The sequence below is a fragment of the Gnatocerus cornutus genome, chromosome 3 (genome assembly GCF_029298725.1).
Source record: "Gnatocerus cornutus isolate USDA-ARS CGAHR chromosome 3, icGnaCorn1.1, whole genome shotgun sequence".
NCBI classification, from domain to species: domain Eukaryota; kingdom Metazoa; phylum Arthropoda; class Insecta; order Coleoptera; family Tenebrionidae; genus Gnatocerus; species Gnatocerus cornutus.
Window position 1 is genome coordinate 17,692,012 of NC_142235.1, and position 27,068 is coordinate 17,719,079.

Below are 27,068 nucleotides of genomic sequence, written 5' to 3' on the forward strand. Positions count from 1 at the left end.
TTCAAGATCTCGATCAAGGTTACCACGCTTATAAAGTTTTTCCCAGCGGAGTCCGATTCATTCAGTGTTCAATTAGCATCATCTTCTTGTTACTGGTAAGTCGAATTTTTTCTTGAAGTTAATTCTGCGGTTGTGACTGAAAATCGATTATTTTACCTTCGTTTATGTAATTATTGGTTTTTTCGGTGCGGTGGCTCTCGTAATTTTAAAGTTTAATACGTGTCATTACGAAAAAGTATAAATTTGAGAGTTTCTATTCGGTTTCTTTGTTTGGAACTTTCATGTTTTAATTAGCGTTGAGTTGATTAGAAACTGGTGCACGATTAATGATTGCGGCGGAAGTTTAGATTTGTTGCCAAAAATGGGGTAAATCGGATGAATAATAACATTTTTTTTAAGTTTAAACATTCAGAGAGTGAAAAACGAGTAATACAATCTTGTATAATTCCATTGAACTCGGACCATTAATAAATTAAAAATCAATGATAAATTATGTAAGAACAAATTCTTTTCTTACACTAAAAACTGTTTATATTAAAACAAGAATTGAAGCTGGAAAAAAATTACAACGCCTCAACGTAATAAACCTGTCGATTTCTGATTGACGATGCAAAGCAGGAAATTAAAAAGATCTTCAGTAAAAATTATCTTAAATAAACAATATTAACCTTGTCGGAGAATAATACGTAAATAAATTTTATTTATTGCTGAAGAAGCAAAGATAAAAATCTCGACAAAAGTCCAGTTTTATGTAAATATCAAGTTATCTGTGTAAAACATTTTGTGTTATCAATTATCGCTATTTCGCACTTCAAATGTTTGCAAAAATTGCAGTAAAATTTGAAGTTTTTCCGTGATTCTCCAGAATTTAAAAAATTTTTTTTGTTTAACATTATTCAGCAAGCGACAAATTTTTCGACTTCCTTTACAAAATTCCAGAATTCTTTAGAATTGGACCCAGAACTCAATTGTCTTGGATTTTCTGAGATTCTTGTAATTTCCTACCATTTTCCGACAATTTTCTCCACTTTCCAGGATTTTCTATAATTTTTTTGTAATTTCCCTTAACTGCATACGATTTTCCAGGTTTTTCGCTGATTCTCCAGGATTCCGTAAGATTTTCTCCATGATCCTTAGGATTTTCTAGGTTTCCTACGATTTTCTAAAATTCTTTAGGATTCTCCTAGTTTGTTTAATTTAATCCAGAACTCCCTAAATCTTTATTTACAATTTCTTGAAACTTATCATAAATTAATTTAATTTTCTACGATTTTCCAAAATTCTATACCATTCTTTAGGATTATCTGGGATTCTTGTAATTTTCGACGATTTCCGCAAGTTTCCAACATCCACTACGATTTTCCACAACTTCCCAGAACTAGTTATGATTTTCCAGGATTCCTTAAGATCCTACAGGATTACCTACTTTTCCTAGGGTGTCAAAAATTCTCTAGGAATTCTCGTAGTTTAACATTATTTTGAAATAGCTGAAATTCTCTAGACTATCTCAAAATCCTTAAGGAATTTCCAGGATTATTTAGAGCTTTCTTAAATTGCTCAGGTATCGCTAGGAGTCTCCAGGATTATCAAAAAAATTAACATTGTCAGGTTCTTCTACGATTTTACATGGTTTTCGAAAACCAGGATTCTGAACAATTCTCTAAAATTACCTGGAATTCTTGTAATTTTCTACGATTTCCCGACATTCTCCGAAATTTTCTATAATTTTTCCTTAATTTCCCAGGACTAGTTACTCTGTGATTTTCCAGGATTTTGTAGAATTTTTCGAGATTCTCCAAGTTAGTTTAACATTATCCAGAACTCCCTAATCGCTTAATTCTCCACAATTTTCCAAGATTTCATATGAATTTCCAGGATTTTTTAGAATTCCTTTAAATAATTCTGGAATCGCTAGGATTTCCTACAATTCCTCCGAATCTTTACGATTCCCAAAATTGTCTTTTTTCTTCATAATTTGCCTTGATTTCCTGAATTTTTCTAAAACCTGCAAAAATTCCGTATTATTTTTTGAGAGTTTCTACGATTTTCCAGAATTTTATATCTATAATTTTTAGGATTATCTGGAGTTCTTGTAATTGTCTACTGTACCACGATATTCTCTGCAATTTTCCAGAATTTTCTGGAATTCTTCTATAATAGTGTACTATCCAGAAATCGTCGATGAAATTTGCTTAAATTGTTCAGGAATCGCCCTATTTATTTTTAATTTTTCCGAATCCTTATTTTGGGAGTTTCAACGATTTTCCAGGATTTTATATAATTCTTTAGGATTATCTTATCTGTAATTCTTATAGTATTCTCCGACATTCTCTGTAAATTCCAGGTTTCTCTATAATTCTCCAGAATTCCTACGTTTCATAGAGTTCTGTAAAATTCTTGAAAATTCTCTTAATTTATTTATCATTATTTAGAACTTCCAAATCGTTAGAATTCCCTACAATTCCCTGGAATATTTTATAAAATTCCAGAATTCGTGTAAATTGTTAACCAGAATTCTCTACGATTTCCTGGAATTTTCTGTAACCTGTAATATTCCTACAATTTCCAGAAAAACACGAGAATTGATGATATAAACTAAAGACGTACCTGAAGATGTAAGGAAACTTTATTTTTAAATTTCTTTAGCCGTGACCTTTAACTTTTATCTGAAACATGCGCCACTTATAATCAATTAAATGTATAAAAATTTGGCTGCTGATAAAACAATAAAAACACGAATTGCGAAATTTTATATCTTCAATAAACAAAATAAATTCGCTTATTTGCTGTTTCCTTAATCGCTTTTTTATTTTATTTTTAGATTCGCGAGTTTTCTGTTATTTTCCAAAATTCTTTCAAAAAATTTGAAAAACACTTAAAATTATAAAACGCTAATAATTTGTGGTCTAAACAAAAAAAAAGTTTAACCAAAGTAGTTAAACTGGAAGTGACTTAAGTCTGTTTCTAATTGTATTTATTTTTAAATCTGCAAGTAAAAACTGTAATTATTTTAACGACGTGTTGTTTAACTGAGCGTAAGAAAATTTGAATATAAAACCAACACTATTAACATTTTCGGCAGTCTGAAATTTATTAAATTCACTTTCTACAAGTCTACAAATATTTGGGCTATGAATGATAAAATTAAAGACGTAACGCTCGCTGCGTTTGAAAGTGTAAAATTAAAATGTGCACCAAAAACCACGCAAAAATGCGAACAATACAACACAATACACAAACGATAAAAAAAATCTTCTCTAAAAAGAAACCAGCTCCTCCAGCACCGCTACCACAGACACCACTTATGCAACAAATTGACAAAAAGTTGGTCAAGTTTATTCGTATCCGAGTCAATCTTAATATTTGGTGACTGCTACATCATCGAGAGTGTTTCGCCACTTTTCACTTCCGACCATTTCGACACTGTGTACTGGTGTTCAATATGTAGTACAAACAATAAAGGAAATGTACACAGAATAAAATTTATTAGTGACGAAAAATCGAGACTGTGATCAAATTTTCAGGAAAACGAGAAAGTTCAAGGCGTGGAAAGACATTTCCTTTTTGATTTTTTCAAAACTGTGTCTATATTTCAAAGTAAAATGGCATTGTTTATTTTCTACTCAAGAAGATAAAAAAGCAAGGCTCGGCCGCTTTGCCGCTACCTTCCCCCTAAAATGGCCGCTAAAATCAAAGACTTTTTACTTCAATTTTTGAAGAATTTGCCGTCTCTAAAATGTGTGTCTTTTGCTCTACAATTTTGTTATTTGGTAAATTTAATACACGACTCAAACATAGTAACTTCTCTAAATTTCAAAGCTCAGACAGTAAAATTATCCAAATTACAAATTTTTCTAAAAGATTTAGGAAATTTTAAGTTCGTCTGCAAACGAAAATTTGTAAAATTTTTATCTTCTGCTCTACAATTTTGTAATTTGATAGATTTAATACACGACTCAAAAATAGTGATTTCCCCAAACTTCAAAACCGAGACACTAAAATTACCAAAATTACGAATTTTTCTAAATAATATTAGAAGTTTTTAGTTCGTCTGCAAATTGAAAATTTCTAAAATTTGTGCCTTTTGCTCTACAATTTTGTAATTTGGTAGATTAAATATACGACTTAAAAATAATAACTTCCCCATATTTTAAAGCTGGGACACTAAAATTGTCAAAATTACAAATTTTTCTATAAGATTTAGGAAGTTTTTAGTTCGTCTGCAAACGAAAATTTCAAAAATTTTTATCTTTTGCTCTACAATTTTGTAATTTGGTAGATTTAATACATGACTCAAAAATAGTCCTTTCCCCAAATTTCAAAACTGAGACACTAAAATTACCAAAATTACGAATTTTTCTAAATAATATTAGAAGTTTTTAGTTCGTCTGCAAATTGAAAATTTCTAAAATTTGTGCCTTTTGCTCTACAATTTTGTAATTTGGTAGATTAAATATACGACTTAAAAATAATAACTTCCCCATATTTTAAAGCTGGGACACTAAAATTGTCAAAATTACAAATTTTTCTATAAGATTTAGGAAGTTTTTAGTTCGTCTGCAAACGAAAATTTCAAAAATTTTTATCTTTTGCTCTACAATTTTGTAATTTGGTAGATTTAATACATGACTCAAAAATAGTCCTTTCCCCAAATTTCAAAACTGAGACACTAAAATTACCAAAATTACGAATTTTTCTAAATAATATTAGAAGTTTTTAGTTCGTCTGCAAATTGAAAATTTCTAAAATTTGTGTCTTTTGCTCTACAATTTTGTAATTTGGTAGACTAAATATAAAACTTAAAAATAATAACTTCCCCATATTTTAAAGCAGGGACACTAAAATTGTCAAAATTACAAATGTTTCTATAAGATTTAGGAAGTTTTTAGTTCGTCTGCAAACGAAAATTTCAAAAATTTTTATCTTTTGCTCTACAATTTTGTAATATGGTAGATTTAATACACGACTCAAAAATAGTAACTTCCCCAAATTTCAAAGCTGGGACACTAAAATTACCAAAATTACAAATATTTCTAAAAGATTTTGAAAATTTTTTGTTCGTCTGCAAACGAAAATTTCTAAAATATTTATCTTTTGCTCTACAATTTTGTAATTTGGTAAATTTAATACAAGACTCAAAAATAGTAACTTCTCCAAATTTCAAAGCTGAGACACTAAAATTACCAAAATTACGAATTTTTCTAAATAATATTAGAAGTTTTTAGTTCGTCTGCAAATTGAAAATTTCTAAAATTTGTGTATTTTGCTCTACAATTTTGTAATTTGGTAGATTAAATATACGACTTAAAAATAATAACTTCCCCATATTTTAAAGCTGGGACACTAAAATTGTCAAAATTACAAATTTTTCTATAAGATTTAGGAAGTTTTTAGTTCGTCTGCAAACGAAAATTTCTAAAATGTTTATCTTTTGCTCTACAATTTTGTAATTTGGTAAATTTAATACACGACTCAAAAATAGTAACTTCCCCAAATTTCAAAGCTGAGACACTAAAATTACCAAAATTACGAATATTTCTAAAAGATTTTGGAAATTTTTTGTTCGTCTGCAAACTGAAAACTTGTAAAATTTTTATATTTTGCTCTACAATTTTGTAATATAGTAGATTTAATACACGACTCAAAAATAGTAACTTCCCCAAATTTCAAAGCTAGGACACTAAAATTAGCAAAATTACGAATATTTCTAAAAGATTTTGAAAATTTTTTGTTCGTCTGCAAACAAAAATTTCTAAATTGTTTATCTTTTGCTCTACAATTTTGTGATTTGGTAGATTTAATACACGATTCAAAAATAGTAACTGCCCCAAATTTCAAAGCTGGGACAGTAAAATTATCAAAATTACGAATATTTATACAAGATTTTAGGTTCGTTTGCAATCTGAAAACTTCTAAAATTTTTGACTCATGCTAGACAATTTTGTAATTTAGTAGATTAAATACATGATTCAAAAATAGTAACTTCCCAAAATTTTAAAGCTGGGGCACTAAAATTACCAAAATTACGAATTTTTCTAAATAATATTAGAAGTTTTTAGTTCGTCTGCAAATTGAAAATTTCTAAAATTTGTGTCTTTTGCTCTACAATTTTGTAATTTGGTAGATTTAATACACGGCTCAAAAATAGTCCTTTCCCCAAATTTTAAAGCTGGGACAGTAAAATTATCAAAATTACGAATATTTCTACAAGATTTTGAAAATTTTTGGTTCGTTTGCAAACTGAAAATTTGTAAAATCTTTATCTTTTGCTCTATAATTTTGTAATTTGGTAAATTTAATACACGACACAAAAATAGTAACTTTCCCAAATTTCAAACCTGAGACACTAAAATTACCAAAATTACGAATATTTCTACAAGATTTTAGAAATTTTTGGTTCGTTTGCAAACTGAAAACTTCTAAAATTTGTGTCTTCTGCTCGACAAATTTGTAATTTATTAGATTAAATACATAACTCAAAAAACGTAACTTCCCCAAATTTTAAAGCTGGGGCACTAAAATTACCAAAATTACGAATTTTTTCAAAGAATTGTAGAAGTTTTTGGTTCGTCTGCAAATTGAAAATTTCTAAAATTTGTGTCTTTTGCTCTACAATTTTGTAATTTGGTAGATTAAATATACGACTTAAAAATAATAACTTCCCCATATTTTAAAGCTGGGACACTAAAATTGTCAAAATTACAAATGTTTCTATAAGATTTAGGAAGTTTTCGTCTGCAAACGAAAATTTCTAAAATTTTTATCTTTTGCTCTACAACTTTGTAATTTGGTAGATTTAATACTCGACTCAAAAATAGTCCTTTCCCCAAATTTCAAAACTGAGACACTAAAATTACCAAAATTACGAATTTTTCTAAATAATATTAGAAGTTTTTAGTTCGTCTGCAAATTGAAAATTTCTAAAATTTGTGTCTTTTGCTCTACAATTTTGTAATTTGGTAGACTAAATATAAAACTTAAAAATAATAACTTCCCCATATTTTAAAGCAGGGACACTAAAATTGTCAAAATTACAAATGTTTCTATAAGATTTAGGAAGTTTTTAGTTCGTCTTCAAACGAAAATTTCTAAAATTTTTATCTTTTGCTCTACAATTTTGTAATATGGTAGATTTAATACACGACTCAAAAATAGTGACTTCCCCAAATTTCAAAGCTGGGACACTAAAATAACCAAAATTACAAATATTTCTAAAAGATTTTGAAAATTTTTTGTTCGTCTGCAAACGAAAATTTCTAAAATGTTTATCTTTTGCTCTACAATTTTGTAATTTGGTAAGTTTAATACACGACTTGAAAATAGTAACTTCCCCAAATTTCAAAGCTGAGACACTAAAATTACCAAAATTACGAATTTTTCTAAATAATATTAGAAGTTTTTAGTTCGTCTGCAAATTGAAAATTTCTAAAATTTGTGTCTTTTGCTCTACAATTTTGTAATTTGGTAGATTAAATATACGACTTAAAGATAATAACTTCCCCATATTTTAAAGTTGGGACACTAAAATTGTCAAAATTACAAATGTTTCTATAAGATTTAGGAAGTTATTAGTTCGTCTGCAAACGAAAATTTCTAAAATTTGTGTGTTTTGCTCTACAATTTTGTAATTTGAAAAATTTAATACACAACTCAAAAATAATAACTTCCTCAAATTTCAAAGCTTGGGCACTAAAATTACCAAAATTACGAATATTTCTAGAAGATTTTGGAAATTTTTGGTTCGTTTGCAAACTTCTAAAATTTGTGTCTTTTGCTCAACAAATTTGTAATTTGGTAGATTAAATATACGACTTAAAAATAATAACTTCCCCATATTTTAAAGCTGGGACACTAAAATTGTCAAAATTACAAATGTTTCTATAAGATTTAGGAAGTTTTTAGTTCGTCTGCAAACGAAAATTTCTAAAATTTTTATCTTTTGCTCTACAACTTTGTAATTTGGTAGATTTAATACACGGCTCAAAAATAGTTCTTTCCCCAAATTTCAAAACTGAGACACTAAAATTACCAAAATTACGAATTTTTCTAAATAATATTAGAAGTTTTTAGTTCGTCTGCAAATTGAAAATTTCTAAAATTTGTGTCTTTTGCTCTACAATTTTGTAATTTGGTAGATTAAATATACGACTTAAAAATAATAACTTCCCCATATTTTAAAGCTGGGACACTAAAATTGTCAAAATTACAAATGTTTCTATAAGATTTAGGAAGTTTTTAGTTCGTCTGCAAACGAAAATTTCTAAAATTTTTATCTTTTGCTCTACAATTTTGTAATATGGTAGATTTAATACACGACTCAAAAATAGTAACTTCTCCAAATTTCAAAACTGGGACACTAAAATTACCAAAATTACAAATATTTCTAAAAGATTTTGAAAATTTTTTGTTCGTCTGCAAACGAAAATTTCAAAAATTTTTATCTTTTGTTCTACAATTTTGTAATTTGGTAGATTTAATACATGACTCAAAAATAGTCCTTTCCCCAAATTTCAAAACTGAGACACTAAAATTACCAAAATTACGAATTTTTCTAAATAATATTAGAAGTTTTTAGTTCGTCTGCAAATTGAAAATTTCTAAAATTTGTGTCTTTTGCTCTACAATTTTGTAATTTGGTAGATTAAATATACGAATTAAAAATAATAACTTCCCTATATTTTAAAGCTGGGACACTAAAATTGTCAAAATTACAAATGTTTCTATAAGATTTAGGAAGTTTTTAGTTCGTCTGCAAACGAAAATTTCTAAAATTTTTATGTTTTGCTCTACAATTTTGTAATATGGTAGATTTAATACACGACTCAAAAATAGTAACTTCCCCAAATTTCAAAGTTGGGACACTAAAATTATCAAAATTACAAATATTTCTAAAAGATTTTGAAAATTTTTTGTTCGTCTGCAAACGAAAATTTCTAAAATGTTTATCTTTTGCTCTACAATTTTGTAATTTGGTAAATTTAATACACGACTCAAAAATAGTAACTTCCCCAAATTTCAAAGCTGAGACACTAAAATTACCAAAATTACTAATTTTTCTAAATAATATTAGAAGTTTTTAGTTCGTCTGCAAATTGAAAATTTCTAAAATTTGTGTCTTTTGCTCTACAATTTTGTAATTTGGTAGACTAAATATAAAACTTAAAAATAATAACTTTCCCATATTTTAAAGCAGGGACACTAAAATTGTCAAAATTACAAATGTTTCTATAAGATTTAGGAAGTTTTTAGTTCGTCTCCAAACGAAAATTTCAAAAATTTTTATCTTTTGCTCTACAATTTTGTAATATGGTAGATTTAATACACGACTCAAAAATAGTAACTTCCCCAAATTTCAAAGCTGGGACACTAAAATTACCAAAATTACAAATATTTCTAAAAGATTTTGAAAATTTTTTGTTCGTCTGCAAACGAAAATTTCTAAAATATTTATCTTTTGCTCTACAATTTTGTAATTTGGTAAATTTAATACAAGACTCAAAAATAGTAACTTCTCCAAATTTCAAAGCTGAGACACTAAAATTACCAAAATTACGAATTTTTCTAAATAATATTAGAAGTTTTTAGTTCGTCTGCAAATTGAAAATTTCTAAAATTTGTGTATTTTGCTCTACAATTTTGTAATTTGGTAGATTAAATATACGACTTAAAAATAATAACTTCCCCATATTTTAAAGCTGGGACACTAAAATTGTCAAAATTACAAATGTTTCTATAAGATTTAGGAAGTTTTTAGTTCGTCTGCAAACGAAAATTTCAAAAATTTTTATCTTTTGCTCTACAATTTTGTAATTTGGTAGATTTAATACATGACTCAAAAATAGTCCTTTCCCCAAATTTCAAAACTGAGACACTAAAATTACCAAAATTACGAATTTTTCTAAATAATATTAGAAGTTTTTAGTTCGTCTGCAAATTGAAAATTTCTAAAATTTGTGTCTTTTGCTCTACAATTTTGTAATTTGGTAGATTAAATATACGACTCAAAAATAATAACTTCCCCATATTTTAAAGCAGGGACACTAAAATTGTCAAAATTACAAATGTTTCTATAAGATTTATGAAGTTTTTAGTTCGTCTGCAAACGAAAATTTCTAAAATTTTTATCTTTTGCTCTACAACTTTGTAATTTGGTAGATTTAATACACGGCTCAAAAATAGTCCTTTCCCCAAATTTCAAAACTAAGACACTAAAATTACCAAAATTACGAATTTTTCTAAATAATATTAGAAGTTTTTAGTTCGTCTGCAAATTGAAAATTTCTAAAATTTGTGTCTTTTGCTTTACAATTTTGTAATTTGGTAGACTAAATATAAAACTTAAAAATAATAACTTCCCCATATTTTAAAGCAGGGACACTAAAATTGTCAAAATTACAAATGTTTCTATAAGATTTAGGAAGTTTTTAGTTCGTCTGCAAACGAAAATTTCTAAAATTTTTATCTTTTGCTCTACAATTTTGTAATTTGGTAAGTTTAATACACGACTCAAAAATAGTAACTTCCCCAAATTTCAAAGCTGAGACACTAAAATTACCAAAATTACGAATTTTTCTAAATAATATTAAAAGTTTTTAGTTCGTCTGCAAATTGAAAATTTCTAAAATTTGTGTATTTTGCTCTACAATTTTGTAATTTGGTAGATTAAATATACGACTTAAAAATAATAACTTCCCCATATTTTAAAGCTGGGACACTAAAATTGTCAAAATTACAAATGTTTCTATAAGATTTAGAAAGTTTTTAGTTCGTCTGCAAACGAAAATTTCTAAAATTTGTATCTTTTGCTCTACAATTTTGTAATATGGTAGATTTAATACACGACTCAAAAATAGTAACTTCCCCAAATTTCAAAGCTGGGACACTAAAATTACCAAAATTACAAATATTTCTAAAAAATTTTGAAAATTTTTTGTTCGTCTGCAAACGAAAATTTCTAAAATGTTTATCTTTTGCTCTACAATTTTGTAATTTGGTAAGTTTAATACACGACTCAAAAATAGTAACTTCCCCAAATTTCAAAGCTGAGACACTAAAATTACCAAAATTACGAATATTTCTACAAGATTTTAGAAATTTTTGGTTCGTTTGCAAACTGAAAACTTCTAAAATTTGTGTCTTCTGCTCGACAAAGTTGTAATTTAGTAGATTAAATACATAACTCAAAGAAAGTAATTTCCCCAAATTTCAAAGCTGGGACACTAAAATACCAAAATTACGAATTTTTTCAAAGAATTGTAGAAGTTTTTGGTTCGTCTGCAAATTGAAAATTTCTAAAATTTGTGTGTTTTGCTCTACAATTTTGTAATTTGAAAGATTTAATACACAACTTAAAAATAATAACTTCCTCAAATTTCAAAGCTTGGGCACTAAAATTACCAAAATTACGAATATTTCTAGAAGATTTTGGAAATTTTTGGTCCGTTTGCAAACTTCTAAAATTTGTGTCTTTTGCTCAACAAATGTGTAATTTGGTAGATTAAATACATGACTCAAATATAGTAACTTCCCTAAATTTTAAAGCTGGGGCACTAGAATTACCAAAATTGCAAATTTTTCGAAATTTTTTTTTCAAAACTATGTGTATATTTCAAAATGTGTCTATGTATATTTCAAAATAAAATGTTTATACTTGAAATGGCATTGTTAGTTTTCATCTCAAGAAGATTAGAAGGCAGCGCTCGCTCGCGTTGCCGCTACGTTCCCCCTAAATCCCCACTAAAACCAAAGACTTTTTACTTCAATTTTCGAAGGATTTGCGGTCTCTCCAGCAAATGCCGCCTTCGCAACTCCCTCCCTTCGCGGAACTAACCCGCCCCCCTCTCAAATCCCCAAAATTTCGCAAACCTTCACACCACTCCGGAGCCACCCCGTCCGTCTCAAGGTTGTCCGGACAAATCCGGAGCTGTTGTTCTAAGTCGCATTTTAAATGTTGCGTCGGTGCAGTGCTCACGCGTTTGGGTTGCAGTGCGGCAGTGGAGCCGAGGCTTAACTACACCGAGATCTAGTAAGTACCCGTCTTGAATAAAAGCGCGAAAAAAAAAGAATTGTGAAAGAGTTTTTTCCATGTTAAAAATTGCGAAAGCTGTGGCCGAAATATCATCGAATTTATTTAATTACGAGTTCAAAGTCGACCGGTTGAGGAATTGAGCAATGAAGTTTAGTAAATAATGAGAAAATGGCTCGTCGTGGATTGATTTTGTGGTTTTGGTTGATTTATTGTTGAAAATCTCCGTTCTAATACACGTAGTTTGTTGGTGAGGAAGGTCAGTTGCGTAACGGTTTAACAAAATTACGCGCTTGATTGTGTCTAAACAATTTTTATTTGTTAATTGTGGGTGAAAATTTACTCGCCGCTAATTAATTATACATTTACCAAACTTCTTTACCTTGTGAGCGTACGAGAAAGTAATCAGTAATTATAATTTTGGGAGAACAATATTTAATTCTTGCGCTCAACCTGAAAAAATGTTGTGAAACTTCGTCTTTGTCACAGACTGTGATTCACATTTAAAAAAATCTTTAAATTGGTACTTTACATTCATACAGTGAAAACATATACTTAAGGAAGAATAAATATTGGCCTGAAGTACTTTGAAGTGTACCAAGTCGTACCAAACAACGCACAATAAGTTTCATAGATTTGTGTCGTCGCTTCAAGGTAAAAACTATTTTATGTCACTTGTAGCCAAAATGTATGAGCTCCAATTAATATTGAAAAGTGAAAATGTAAATTATCAAAGACCTTCGATCAGTTTTATCGATAAAGTGCGAAAGCTACCGCTCTGATTCAATAAATTAAGTGCGAATTGAGTTCACTGCACGCGTCTCAAAACTGGCGAATTGAACGAACTGCTCTCCAAATCGGCGATTGTGTCGCCAGTGCGAAAAATCGCGCTTTCCCGAGCCATAATTTGCACCCGAACCTTGAATTTTTAAAATCGACTAAGATGTCATTTAATTCTTCAGATATTTCGAATTTAAATAGACATAAAAACTAATTAAAACTGACATAGTTTTGACAAGACAATAATAATAATTAAAAGTCATTTGCATAGATAAGTTCACAATGACACTATAATACCATTAGGCGCCTCTTCTCATGGGTTTCCTCCCATAGAAACCGTCCAGAAGCTCAAAGTAAATTTTCAGTGGTTTCAACGTGAGCACTGCGCCCGGAACTTCGCTATTCGCCGCTCCGAAAATTGTCAAATCAGTTTGATTTTTGCAAATTTTTGTCAACACGCGCGTTTTCCCACCGACAAACGTTTGTATTTTGATTGGCCAACAATCTCAAGTTCAAATGCGCTCTAAATTTGGGGCTACTTTGTCGCCGTTGCCTCATCAATCGCAATTTTTTCGTGGCCTTGGCAGTGACACTCTGACACAGAACTTAAAAGTTCTACAATGTCAGTGGCGTGCTATCTGCGTTTATTGCGTCGTAAATGACGAATTACATAATTTTTACTGAAATCTGGTTTCTTGCTTTTTGTTTTTGGGAGCGATAAATGCCAACGTGATTTATTATACGATATGTGGATGAAATGTATTTCTTACCTTGAAAAGTGAAAACGAAAAATTTCGATGTGGTTTTGGGTGATTTTGTTAATAGTCTAATCGAGTTTTAGGATGAGACTGTTGTCAAATGAGTGAAAATAATGTCGGTCGTTTCTATTATCGAACAATAAAAATTGCCTCATGCCGCAAAAGTATGCAAATTTTGGTTTTCTTCATCTTAGAATTGAACATGCAAAATGATGCATGACTTTCCCTTTTAAATATTCATAGATTTATTATGGTTTTGTGTCAAACGTTCCAACTCTAAATAAGTTTTAAAAATTTAATAATAATCATGTTTTGGATTTTCAAAATTCTGTTTTCCCTTTCTTTTGATTCTAGAGTCTTTAGACTTTCTAGGCCCTTCAAATATTTGCTCTAGATTTGCTCTACACTTTCAAGTTTCAATTCAGATTTTCTAGATATTTTTTTAATTTTATTTTTAAAAATTTCTTTATTTTTTATTATCTGTATATTCTAGATGCAGCTTGGATTTTTGAAAATATTTTTTTTTACTTATTTTAAGCTCTCTAGATACTGCAGATTTGTCGGTATCGCCATGAAAACCTTTTCTAGATTTTTAAACTATCTCTAAAACTTATAGACTTTTTAGAACCGTTTGGATAATAAAAGTTTTTAAGATTCCCCTGATTCTACGGTTAATTTTAGTATTCTTTATAGTTTAGAGCTTCTAGAGTGTCTAGACTTTAGACTTTTTTGACTCTACAGGCTTGGTAGTATTTCTTGGTTCATTAGACATTTAAAAATTAAAATTTATCTATAATTTTTTTTTACCCAAAATACGTTAATGTTTGTAACTCTGGTAATTTTAATGCCACTGCAATCAAATTTGGGGAGGTTAGTATTTTGAAGTTGCTTATTAATCGCCCAGAATTGCAAAATTGTAGGTCAAACATGGTAAATTTTGGAATTTTTTATTCTGAAAATGAACCAAAATTTTCTTAAAAAAATATATTAAAGCTTGTAACTTTTGAAATTTACAGCCCCCAGCAATCAAATTTAGGGAGGTTACTAAATTAGACTTGCTCTTTAACAGTGCGAAATTTCAAGAGTGTAAGTTAAACAAAGCTGGGATTACGAATTCTTGTAAAAAATTTTGGAAATTGTTGGTTTGTCCGCAATTCAAAAATCTCTAAAATTTGTGCTATTTGCTCTACTATTTTGTAATTTGGTGGATTTAATACGCGACTCAAAAATAGTAAATTCCCCATTTTTCAAAGCTAGGGCACTAAAATTACCAAAATTACAAATTGTTCTAAAAAAAATTGAAAATTTTTGGTTCGTCTGCAAATTGAAAATTTCTAAAATTTGTGTCTTCTGCTCGACAAATTTGTAATTTAGTAGATTAAATACATGACTAAAAAATAGTAACTTCCCCAAATTTTATAGCTGGGGAACTAAAATTACCAAAATTACGATTTTTTCTAAAGAATTTAAGAAGTTTTTGGTTCGTTTGCAAATTAAAAATTTCTAAAATTTGTCTCCTTTGCTTTTGCAAATTTTGTCAATTTTGTAATTTGGTAGATCAAATACACGACTCAAAAATAGTAACTTCCTTAAATTTCAAAGCTGGAACACTAAAATTATCAAAATTACGAATATTTCTACAAGATTTTAGAAATTTTTGGTTTGTTTGCAAACTGAAAACTTCTAAAATTTGTGTCTTCTGCTCGACAAATTTGGAATTTAATAGATTAAATAAATGACTTAAAAATTGTACGTTCCTTAAAGCAAATTGAAAATTTCTGAAATTTGTGTCTTTTGGTCTACAATTTTGTAATTTTGCAGAGTTAAAACTCGACTTACACATAGCAATTTCCCTAATTTTCAAAGCTGGGGCACTAAAACTACCAAAATTACAAATTTTTCTAAAAGATTTTGGATATTCTTAGTTCGTCTGCAAATTGAAAATTTCTAAAATTTGTGTCTTTTGCTCCACAATATTAATTTGATAGATTTAATAAACGACTCAAAAATAGTAAATTTCTCAAATTTTAAAGCTGTGGCCCTAAAATTGCCAAAATTAGGAATTTTTCTACAAAATTTTGAAAATTTTTGGTTCGTCTGCAAATTGAAAATTTCTAAAATTTGTGTCTTTTGCTCTACAATATTAATTTGATAGATTTAATAAACGACTCAAAAATAGTAAATTTCTCAAATTTTAAAGCTGGGGCCCTAAAATTGCCAAAATTAGGAATTTTTTTACAAAATTTTGAAAATTTTTGGTTCGTCTGCAAATTGAAAATTTCTAAAATTTGTGTCTTTTGCTCTACAACTTTGACAGTTGGTAGATTTAATACACGACTCAAAAATAGTAATTTTTCTAAATTTCAAAGCTGGAGCACTAAAATTACCAAAATTACGCAATTTTCTAAAGAATTTTGGAAATTTTTATTTCGTCTGCAAATTGAAAATTTCTAAACTTTGAGTCTTTCGTTCTACAAATTTGCAGTTAGGTAAAGTTAATACACGACTCAAACATAGTAAATTCTCCAAATTAAGGCTGGAGCACTAAAATTACCAAAATTATAAATTTTTCTAAAAAAATTGAAAATTTTTGGTTCGTCTGCAAATTGAAAATTTCTAAAATTTGAGTCTTTCGTTCTACAAATTTGCAGTTTCGTAGAGTTAATACACGACTCAAACATAGTAAATTCTCCAAATTTCAAAGCTGAGACACTAAAATTACCAAAATTACGAATTTTTATAAAAAATGCCGAAAATGTTGCTTCGTCTTAAAATAAAAATTTATCAAATTTGTCTTTTTTTTTCTATATGTTGCCAGCTCTGTCGGCTTCAATTTTTAGTAGCTTCACCATGTAAAAGAGACAGACCTACCAACACATTTCTAAATTCCAAATCGAACAAGCGAATAAAATATTTGGGGGAAATATAAATTTAGTCCGTTGTTTGAATGGTCTAAAAACCGAACATTTCAAGGAATTTCCGTCGATTAAACCACTTGCATTTGCACGCTCGGAGAATTTCTCCACAAGCCAGAAAAGACACTAGGAAGTGAATGATTACACGCCTGTCATTATGTCATTATGTCTGTCTAAAAACAATACTGCCTTTGTCGTGTTAAATGCCTCAGAAATAATTTCCACTAAATCACGCCACCTGAAAATTCCTGTACAAGCAAGGCCACATTACGCAAGCATTAAATTAGAAGAATGATAACTGATACGAAATTGGCGAAAAAAAACAGCGAAGGTGATCTCCTCCAACTTCCGCGACGAAGAAAAATAACTTCCTCTTCATTCTTTTAGTCGTACTTTTCCACATCCAACCTTGGCGTAAAATTTTTCGGATCGTAGGATATAAGTAATAATACACGACCCATTAGTACCATCGATCTGTCCAACTAGGTCATTGTTAACCTCCTCCATCGTACTTAAGTAAATCAGGTCTAAGTGCAATAACGTGATCTTACTGATTGCAGGTCGCCCCATTAAGATGCTCCACAGACGCAGCTAAACCTAGTCGCCCGGGATGTCGGCCGTTGAAGACGAGATCAGCACCGCTGATACTGAAGATTCGCTGTTGAAAGGGTCGAGACACAGTTCGGAGACGATCAGCAGCGCCAGGTGCTGCAGGCAGAAGCACAGGACCAAGTGCGGTAAGTCGTGATTTGATTTTTTTTGTGGGTAATTATGGATTATTAAATTATTATTAAGCAATTTAATCGATTAGCACATGTTCTAGTTTGAAATGGATTTCGATAGAAAAACACGACGTGTACTTGAAATGCGTTACGTTCACTGCAGTGATTGGTGGTGTGACAAAAGGGACTGTTGGAGTAAAAATTCGATAGGAATGAAATGTGGGTGCAAAAATGCGCAAGGTGATCTAGGGAGAATTTTATATGCATGATGCACATTATAATTTTACGTGATTTACTCATTTTTGCATCCACGGGGGGTTATTAGATATGTGGAAACACAAGAGCTTGAAATTTTACTTCCTGGGAATTAATCTGAGCATTACAAAGGGTTTGAAAACGCGGTTTTCTTAAAACAGGCAAAACTTTGAAAATAAAAAAAATCTAAAAAACAATTATTTTTAATTCAGTTATTTGTTGTTCTAGAAAAATTCTAAAAATAGTTATGGATTCGTCGTGAAATTCTGCGCGAAATAAGTACAAATTTAATTAGATTTACTGTTGAAATAAATGAGAAATTGACATTAATACTATTCAAGAATATAATTTAGGGGTCAGTTTTACATTTTTTTTTGACTAAACAGTTTACAAATGTGTTTGTATCTTACATCAATTGAAAGAGCAGCTCAAAATCTATAAGTGGATCAAATATTCCAAAAATTAGAGACAAAATACAAAAAAATAAACATATTTCAGCTCGTTGAACAGAATTTTTTTTCTAAAAAACAAGAGATATTTGAAATGAAAATAAATCCCAATCTTTATCATTCAATAATCGAGAAAAACTATGGTGCTAATCAAACTTTTTACTTGTTCTAGTTTCGAAAATATGATGCTTAAAAATTGCGGAAATTTTAAAGAATTCAAATTTTTGCAATTTGGCAACACCCCGAAATTTTAATTAATTGTTTCTAATTCAGTTATTTGTTGTTCTAATAAAATTGTAAAAACAGATTTGGATTCTTCTTAAAATTCTGCACGAAATAAGTACAAATTACATTAGATTTACCTTTCAAATAAATTAGAAATTGACATCAATACAATTTCGGAATAAAATTTTTGGGTTAGTTTTACAGCAGCTTTTTTGACAAAAACGTTAATAAATATGTTTGTATTTTACATCAATCGAAAGAGCAGCTTAAAATCTATAGGCGGACCAAATTTGATATTTATAAGTCAAATATTTTAGAAGATAGAAACAAAAAAAAAACAAAAAATTACAATATTCAAACTTGTTGAATCAAAAAATTTTTTTTTAAAAAAATTAAATTTCCAAAATTGAGATAAGCATTTAAGAACCGCGAAAATCGATGGCGTAAACTGCATCTTTCTATTTGCCTTAATTCTAAAAATACATTCTTAAAAAAAACGGAAATTTATAAAAATTTATATTTTTGCAGCACACTGAAATTTCAACTGCTTCTAATTCAGTTATTTGTTGTTCTAATAAAATTCTAAAGACAGATTTGGATTCTTCGTGAAATTCTGCACGAAATAAGTACAAATGACAATAGATTTACTTTCAAATGAATTAAAAGTTGACATCATTTAGGAATAAAATTTTTGACAGTTTTATAGAAGTTGGAGACGATAAAACAAACAGTTACAATATTCCAGCTCGATGAATCTGAAATTTTTTTTTTGAAAAAAATTTAATTTCTAAAATTAAGATAAGGATTAGGATCCTTATCATTTAAAAAACGCAAAAATTGATGACGTAAAGTGCATCTTTCTATTTGCTCCATTTTAAAAAATGCACCAATTTCAAAAAATTGATATTTTTGCAGTCTAGCAGCACACCCAAATTTCAACTGCTTCTAATTCAGTTATATGTTTTTCTAATAAAATTCTAAAAACAGATTTATATTCTTCGTAAAATTCTGCACAAAATAAGTACAAATTACATTAAATTTACTGTATAAATAAATTAGAAATTGACATCAATACAATTTACGAATCAAATTTTTGGGTCAGTTTTACAGAAGCTTTTTGAACGAAAACGACAACAAATATGTTTGCATTTTACATCAATCAAAAGAGCAGCTCAAAATCTATACGTGAACCGAATCTGACATTTATAAGTCAAATATTTTAGAAGTTAAAAACAAAAAATTAACATATTTCAGCTCATTGAGTCAAATTTTTAATTAAATTTTTTAAATTGTGATAGGGCTTGATCCTTATTAATTAATAACCGCCAAAAGTGATGACGTAAACTGCATCTTTCTATTTGCCCTAGTTCCACAGATCCATTTTTAAAAATTCACCAATTTCAAAAAATTTATATTTTTGCAGTCTAGCAGCACACCGAAATTTCTACTGCTTCTAATTCAGTTATTTGTTGTAATAAAATTCTAAAAGCAGATTTGGATTCTTCTTTTGCACAACATGACACTTCGCAGTACATATTTGACATTTCGTACAAGATATAACCTCAAATGATTAATTGACATTCAGTGTTACCAAAATCCTGTTGAAAGTCACGGCCTCTCTAATTAATGACTTGATGGATCTAATTTAATTTCATTATGTAAAACGACAGGAAAACGGTAAAAATTTCAATAAAACAATTAAATTACATTCACAATAACCGGCAAACCCATTAAACCTCGCGTGAAACGTAAACCGGTATCTATTATAAGATTTGATCAAATAAAGCAAAACGTGACTAATTAACCGGAACCGAGAATATGTTTATATGCTAATTTGTAATCAGAAATGGAACTCTCAACGATAATTACACGTGTAATTGTCGATACTATACTTCATTTTTCCTGCAAGTTCTGTGCATTGCATTTTGAATTTGACGCTGCAGGAAAATTGAAGTATATTCAATTAGCCGTATTCATTTTGATGAAATTAAACTTAAGCGGATTTAATAGACACTGCAATGTAATGAATACTACTTTGTATGTTTAAATGAATGGCAATGCCCGAGGCAACAAACAAACAAACAATAATTGTTATTAATACGTAGATATAATTATCTATGATATTTTAATATTTGCTGAGTTATGGAGCAATATTAGTTCCTAGTTTATAATGTTTCAATTTTTTAATATATCTGAAACGAGGTAGAAAATTTCAATATACGCACTTGACACACTTCAAACACGTCTGAACTTAATTTCGTTTATATGATTTTAATTCGTCTCAATTGACAGAAATTCAAACAATTAAATTAAATTATACACCTCACTACGCTGCGTTTGATATTTCTAATGAAGAAAAAAAAGAAATGGATTGTTATCGATTTAGCCTGAACTAATTTGACTCATTAACGGTACTTTCACTTAATTTTATCAATTATAACAGTGTTGTATTGTTTTTTTGGGCTTTTCTATTTTACTAAATAAATGGTATCAAGGTAACAATAAAAGAGTTACAACAAATGATTCATTAATAACAGTATTACTGTCAATAAATTCTAATATGTATGCCATTAAGAATTAAGTGTTGAGTAATTTATTTCACAAACAGTTTTGATATTGTATTTTAAACTTTAAGCGTTGGGCTAATTATGACGATTTGAGTGTCGAAACGTATCGTGATAATTCGAACTGCTTTTTGAAGACTTAAAAGTGAAAAAAATTAATTGGTGTTGCTGTATTAGTCAGTTCAATAAAAAAAAAAAAAAAAAAATTTGACAGATTTTTTGTTTTTTGTTTGTAACTTCTAAAATACTAGACTTGTCAATCAATTTTGCTCCATTTATGCTCATTTATGGTTCATTGTTGCCATTTATAAATTACCAAAATACTGGTCTGTCATTTTAGAATTCCAAAATCATCAGTAAAGAATTTTGTGTCATTCAAACAGAGCGAAATGTCACATTACAATTGTTTTTTTAATGATACCAAATTTTGAAACAAACTCATGGCCTGCCTGATTAAGTTTTTTAATGATTGCAATCTAGCGTGTATATCTGTCATTTACACCTCTCCTATCTCTCTATATTGTCATTTTAATCTCTTAGTAGTCATTTTCGTTCCCAATGTTTCCATTTTTAAACAACAAAAAACACTTATCTGTCATTTTAGATGCTGAGATCATGGATAAATGTCATTTCAAGTATCATTTTACAATTGTTTTGTTCCAAATCATGGCCTGTCTGATTAAATTTTTATATAATTGTAATCTAGCATGTCAATCTTTCGTTTATCCTTTTTTTGTCTCTGTATTGTCATTTTTAACCCTTTGATGGTCATTTTCGTTCCCAGTGTTGTCATTTTTCGATTAAAAAAACACTAATCTGTCATTTTAGAGTCAATTTTTGATCCTAAAGTTATCAGCAAAGAATTCTGTGACATTCAAATACAGCGAAATGTCATTTGAAGTGTCGCTTTTCAAATGTTTTATCAGTAGTACCAAATTAGAAAACAAAGTCATGGCCTGCCGGGTTAAGTCTTTTAATAATCGCAATCTAGCGTGTATATCTGTCATTTACTCCTCTTCTCTTTGTATTGTCATTTTGAACCCCTTGATGATCATTTTTGTTCCCAGTGTTGCCAGTTTTAAATAACGAAAAACCCTGAGTTGTTATTTTAGAGTCATTGTTAAATTCTAAGATCATCAGCAAAGGATTTTGTGCAATTTGTTTTTATCACATTTCCAAAAAAATCTAATGAGAATATTGTACAAGATGTCACTTTTTAAAGCACTTATTACATTTTGCAACAATTGACCAATTTTTCAAATGTGAAATATTTCATCAGATTAATTCGTTAATAATAAGGTTTAGGTACTTCTTTTTCCATACTCATCTCCTGTTGTTGTGGTTCAAAGCAATTAAACAAAGTCCTTCGAAATTTGCTCATTTTTTTGCCTCTTTATTTGTTTCTTCAGTTTGCACAGTTTTCTTGTGTAATTCGTGCGATGATCATTAAGTCTAATTTATTTTTTAATTATAATGATCAATGAGTAAGCAATTTTGAGGTAAACTTTCCTATCATCCTTCTTGCAAAACGGCAAGATAATCTAACAGTAGGAACATAAATGAACTATTTTTGAGCTCCTCTGAATTTTTTAAATCCTTGGCTTTTTGAATTTACATTCTTGATTTTCAGGTTTCTCGTTTTCCTTAGATTCTTCCTTTTACAAGGTTTAAAACACTCCCATTTTCTCATTTTTAAAAGAGCAATAACCGACAGCCGCCGATGTCAACGAACTGATAATAAAAAAATTTAAATAAATATGAGAAATTATCTAACGTCTAGGAAGAATTTCTTCTACGTCACCAGGGGCGTCGCTATATTCATACATTTCCATAAATTAATTTCTTGGACTATAACCTATAAATAGATTCCTGAGAAATTCCTCGCAACTAAAAACAAATAACGGTTCTAATTTCAATTAATTTTATTCCCGGTTTTAATTAAAAAAAAAACAGTTGGCAGCACTGCTTGGGACGAAACGTCGAAAAACGACCTTGAAGACTGCTCTAATATAAAGTCGAGTTTCACTCAGCCTTCTTCGATCTTTGACCAGCATAAAAGACAATAATAAATCTTTGTCGTGACTACTAATTAATAAAATAGCCGTGAGCTTAATTAAATTAAAATTCGTTTTGCGTTTAAAACGTGCCGACACTGTTTGACCGTTTATAAAAACCACCAATACCAACTTAAGAAATCGGAAAAGTCCGCTCAGGGCTTAACCCTGTTGCAATTCCCAGACTGATAAGCAAATTGTTAATTAAGTTTCAGTTCTATTAAATAATTAGTTTATAAAAAATCTCACAATAATTAATTTATAATAAAATATTAGGAAATGCGTTATTGACATAGTTTCGTATTCGTAGAGTATTAATTTGCATTTTGTTTCGACACGCTTGTACTTAACGCGGCGATGTACTCATATTGTTAATAAATAATACTCTGTTAGAACAAAAATTGCAAGATAATTACTCCCAGTAATGAAAATAAATTATTTATGTGGGCAAAGAGTCACCTTGTTGGAGAAATCGCACTGAAAGGAAAGAAATGACGAATTTCTGTTGGTAGCCCTGTCATCATTGATGTTGTAACATCAAACTGTCAATTTCTAGTATCATTCTGTTTCCTACAGTTGGCACCCCCGCATGAATTTCTGTTGGTGGCCATGTCATCATTGATGTCGTAACCTCAAATTGTCAATTTTTCGTGTCATTCTCTTTCCTCTGCATGATAGCCCTGTCATCATTGATGTTGTAACCTCAAACTGTCAATTTTTAGTGTCATTCTGCTTCCTACAGTTGGCACCACTGCATGAATTTCTGTTGGTAACTATGTCATCATTGATGTTGTAACCTCGAACTGTCAATTTCTCGTGTCATTCTCTTTTCCCGCATGAATTTCTGTTGGTAGCACTGTCATCATTGATTTTGTAACCTGAAACTGTCAATTTCTACTGTCATTCTGATTCGTACAGTTGGCACCACTGCATGAACCCAAACAATGCAATGAACCAAAACGAAGGTCACTCTGAACCTCTCAGTCTCCACCGAAAGAAAAACTGTTGAATGAACGGTACTGCAGCGAAAGTGCTCCAAGGTCGTTCGTTCGCGATTATGCAAAACATGACCATGAACTTGACGTGAAAGTTCGTCGTTCTGCATCAACTATCTCTTTTGCGGTTGGTAATACTGATTTTTTTTTTCAGCTCCAGCGTGTTACATCGTCACATCAGTAATATGTCTCGCTTGGGGGTTGGGAACAGTGATTTGGACTCCCGTGTACTTGTTCATGACCGAACGCCTTCGAATGACTCCGGGACTTCCCGCATACGAGTGGTGGAAAAATCCCCCGGATGAAGTTTTTCTCAGGGTTTTTATTTTCAACGTTACCAATTCTGAAGAGTTCCTAAATAAAACTGACACGAAACTTAATATGACGGAAATTGGGCCGATTGTGTTCATGTGAGTTGATTAGTGGTGGGTTGGCAACAATGACGGGGATTTTTAGGGAGAAATTGACGCATACCAACGTGAGCTTTAATGAAAATGGGACTATGACGTATGTGGCGACGCGCAAGGCCATTTTCATGCCAGAAATGAACACTATTGACTTGAATTCCACGGTTATAGTACCCAATTGGGCTCTTTTGGTGAGAAAACTAGTGACTTTTGTTGAGTTGGTAACAATGTAATTTCAGGGGATTGCCTCGTATTTGTCGGATCAAAGCTTTTTTATCAAATTAGGATTTAATTTATTAGCAAGATCGGTTAAACCGCAACAGTTTAAAAAAATAACTATTAACGACTTCCTGTGGAATTTCACCGATCCGATGTTAGATGCTGCCAACCGAATAGCACCAAATCTAGTTCCAATCCAAAACCTAGGGATTTTGTCGAGGGTGAGTTTACACTTTTGGAATTCCATTGCTGCCAACTTAAAACTTCGCAGATTTATACCGACTTTACCGACACCGTGACAATTTACATTGGTACCAACCACGGCCACCGGAAATTCTTCCTGATCGACAAGTACGACGGATCGGCGGGTCTGCCCAACTTCCCGGAAACCTGTGATGGGGGTGTCGTCGGTTCGTCTGAAGGGGTGGCCTACCCCCAATACATCACCAAAAATGAAACTATAAAATATTGGAGGAAAACTCTTTGCAAGATGGCGGTGCTTAACTACAAAAGTGAGCATGCAAAATCAAGCAGGCCACGACTTTTTCAACGTCATTGCTGGCGACTTTTTTCAGTGTTGCCAACATATGAAACAAAATCATGGTCGGCTTGTTATTTACTCTCCTGTCTCTGCGTTGTCATTTGTAACCTCTTGGAGGTTATTTTTGTTTTCAGTGTTGCCATATTTAAATAACCAAAAGCACTGCGAACAAAAACGAGCATACGACTTTTTCAACGTCATTCCTGGCGACTTTTTTCAGTGTTGCCAACATATGAAACAAAATCATGGTCCACCTGTTATTTACTCATCTGTCTCTGCGTTGTCATTTTAATCTCTTGGAGACCATTTTTGCTTTCAGTGCTGCCTTTTTAAATAACCAAAAGCACTGAGAACAAAAGTGAGCATACAAAATTAGGCAGGCCACGACTTTTTTAACGTCATTCTTGGCGACTTTTTCAGTGTTGCCAACTTATGAAACAAAATCATGGCCGGCTTGTTATTTACTCTCCTGACTCTGTTTTTTCATTTTTAACCTCTTGGAAGCCATTTTTGTTTTCAGTGTTGCCATTTTAAATAATCACAAGCACTGATCTAACATTTTAGAGAAATTTTTAGGTCCTAAGATCATCAGCAAAAGATTCTGTGTCATTCAAAGACCCCGAAATGTCATTCCAAGTGTCACTTTTCAATTGTTTTATCAATGGTACCAAGTTATGAAAAGTCATGGCCCGCCTGATTACTTTGTTTAATGATCATTGCCTGCCTGTTATTTACTCTTTTGTTTCTGTATTGTCGTTTTTAACCTCTTGAAGATTATTTTTGTTCTCAGTGCTGCCACTTTTAAATAACAAAAAACACTGATCTAACATTTTAGAGAAATTTTTAGGTCCTAAGATCATCAGCAAACGATTTTGTGTCATTCAAAGACCATGAAATGTCATTCCAAGTGTCACTTTTCAATTGTTTTATCAGTGGTACCAAGTTATAAAAAGTCATGGCTCGCCTGATTAATCTGTTTTATGATACATGTGGTAATGAAATTGCAGAGGACGTGCGAAAATATGGCCTTGACGCCTATCGGTTTGATCTCATCGACACCCTGTTTAACCGAACCGAACCGAAAGAACAAGACTGTTTCCAAGGAGAGCCGAGCTTATACGATGGCATTTCCGATATTTCCAAATGTCATTTTGGTTTTCCTTTAGCTACTAGTTTTCCCCACTTTTTCTACGGGGATGAACGTACTCGTGAGTATGTCAATGGGCTGAAACCAAACCGAAGCAAACATGACTCGTATTTGATAGTCGAGCCGGTAAGTACCAAGTCACTACGGAAAATTTGACTTAAGTCACTTATTTTAGACCACTGGGGTTCCCCTAGAGTCACGAGCGAGGTCACAGAGTAATCTAGTCGTGAAAAAATTGTCAGGTTTCAACGATCTAGTGACGCAGTTTAGTGATTTGGTCATTCCAATGTTCTGGTTGGAATATGTAAGTCACGTGAGAGGTAGCTCCGCCCATTTTGATATATTTTTTTGTAGAATCAAGCGGCTTTGCCTTGGTACATAGTAGGCTTGGTGTATTTCCAAGTGATCATCCTTCCAATCTTTCAACGTCTTCTTACAGCGTTTCTTCTAGTCGGAAGTGTGATCTTCACTTATCTATATGTAAAACACAAAAGGAAGCAGCAACTGATGGAAAACAAAGTGTTGGTGTTTGAAAAGGAACTCTTCATCAATAAACCGTAGTTTTAAGATCACGCAGTATTGTACTATTGCTCAATTATTTATAAGTAAGAAGTGTCATTAAGAGAAATTTCTGTTTTGTTTATTTATAGGTAGGTTTGAATCAAATAGACCAAAGTTTCTCGACAAATGTGATACTTTTTGTTATGCTAAGTTGGCAACGATTAGTTGATTTGTAGGGACGTTGTTTAGTGTAATTATTTTCTAATAAAATGTGACAAATTTGTAGAAAAGTGTGTTTTTGGATTTTATTTTTCCAAATCTAATTCTTACGATATCTCACTCATTTTTAGAGCAAACTTGCGTTATTTGATCTTATTTTACGAAGAATTTTTACAGGAAACTTTTACAGGTTTTTACAAGGTTTTTGTCATAGTTTTTCTAGCAATTTTTTAGCTAAGAATTTGTTTTTAGATTTTCAAAAAGCTAAAAATTCGATATTTTTGGAAAAAAT

General features: G+C 30.5%; 1 protein-coding gene across 1 annotated transcript; it reads left to right on the forward strand.

Moving 5' to 3' along the window:
• On the forward strand, nucleotides 1–26,850 carry LOC148177684 (scavenger receptor class B member 1-like). Its single transcript, XM_088032865.1, has 9 exons — nucleotides 1–95; nucleotides 17,039–17,215; nucleotides 23,897–24,152; nucleotides 24,199–24,340; nucleotides 24,389–24,589; nucleotides 24,640–24,880; nucleotides 25,917–26,182; nucleotides 26,232–26,360; nucleotides 26,411–26,850. Exons 2-9 carry the CDS (start codon nucleotides 17,089–17,091, stop codon nucleotides 26,615–26,617), a joined length of 1,569 nt encoding a protein of 522 aa, XP_087888991.1. The 5' UTR covers nucleotides 1–95; nucleotides 17,039–17,088; the 3' UTR covers nucleotides 26,618–26,850.
• The last annotated feature ends 218 nt before the right edge of the window (nucleotides 26,851–27,068 follow it).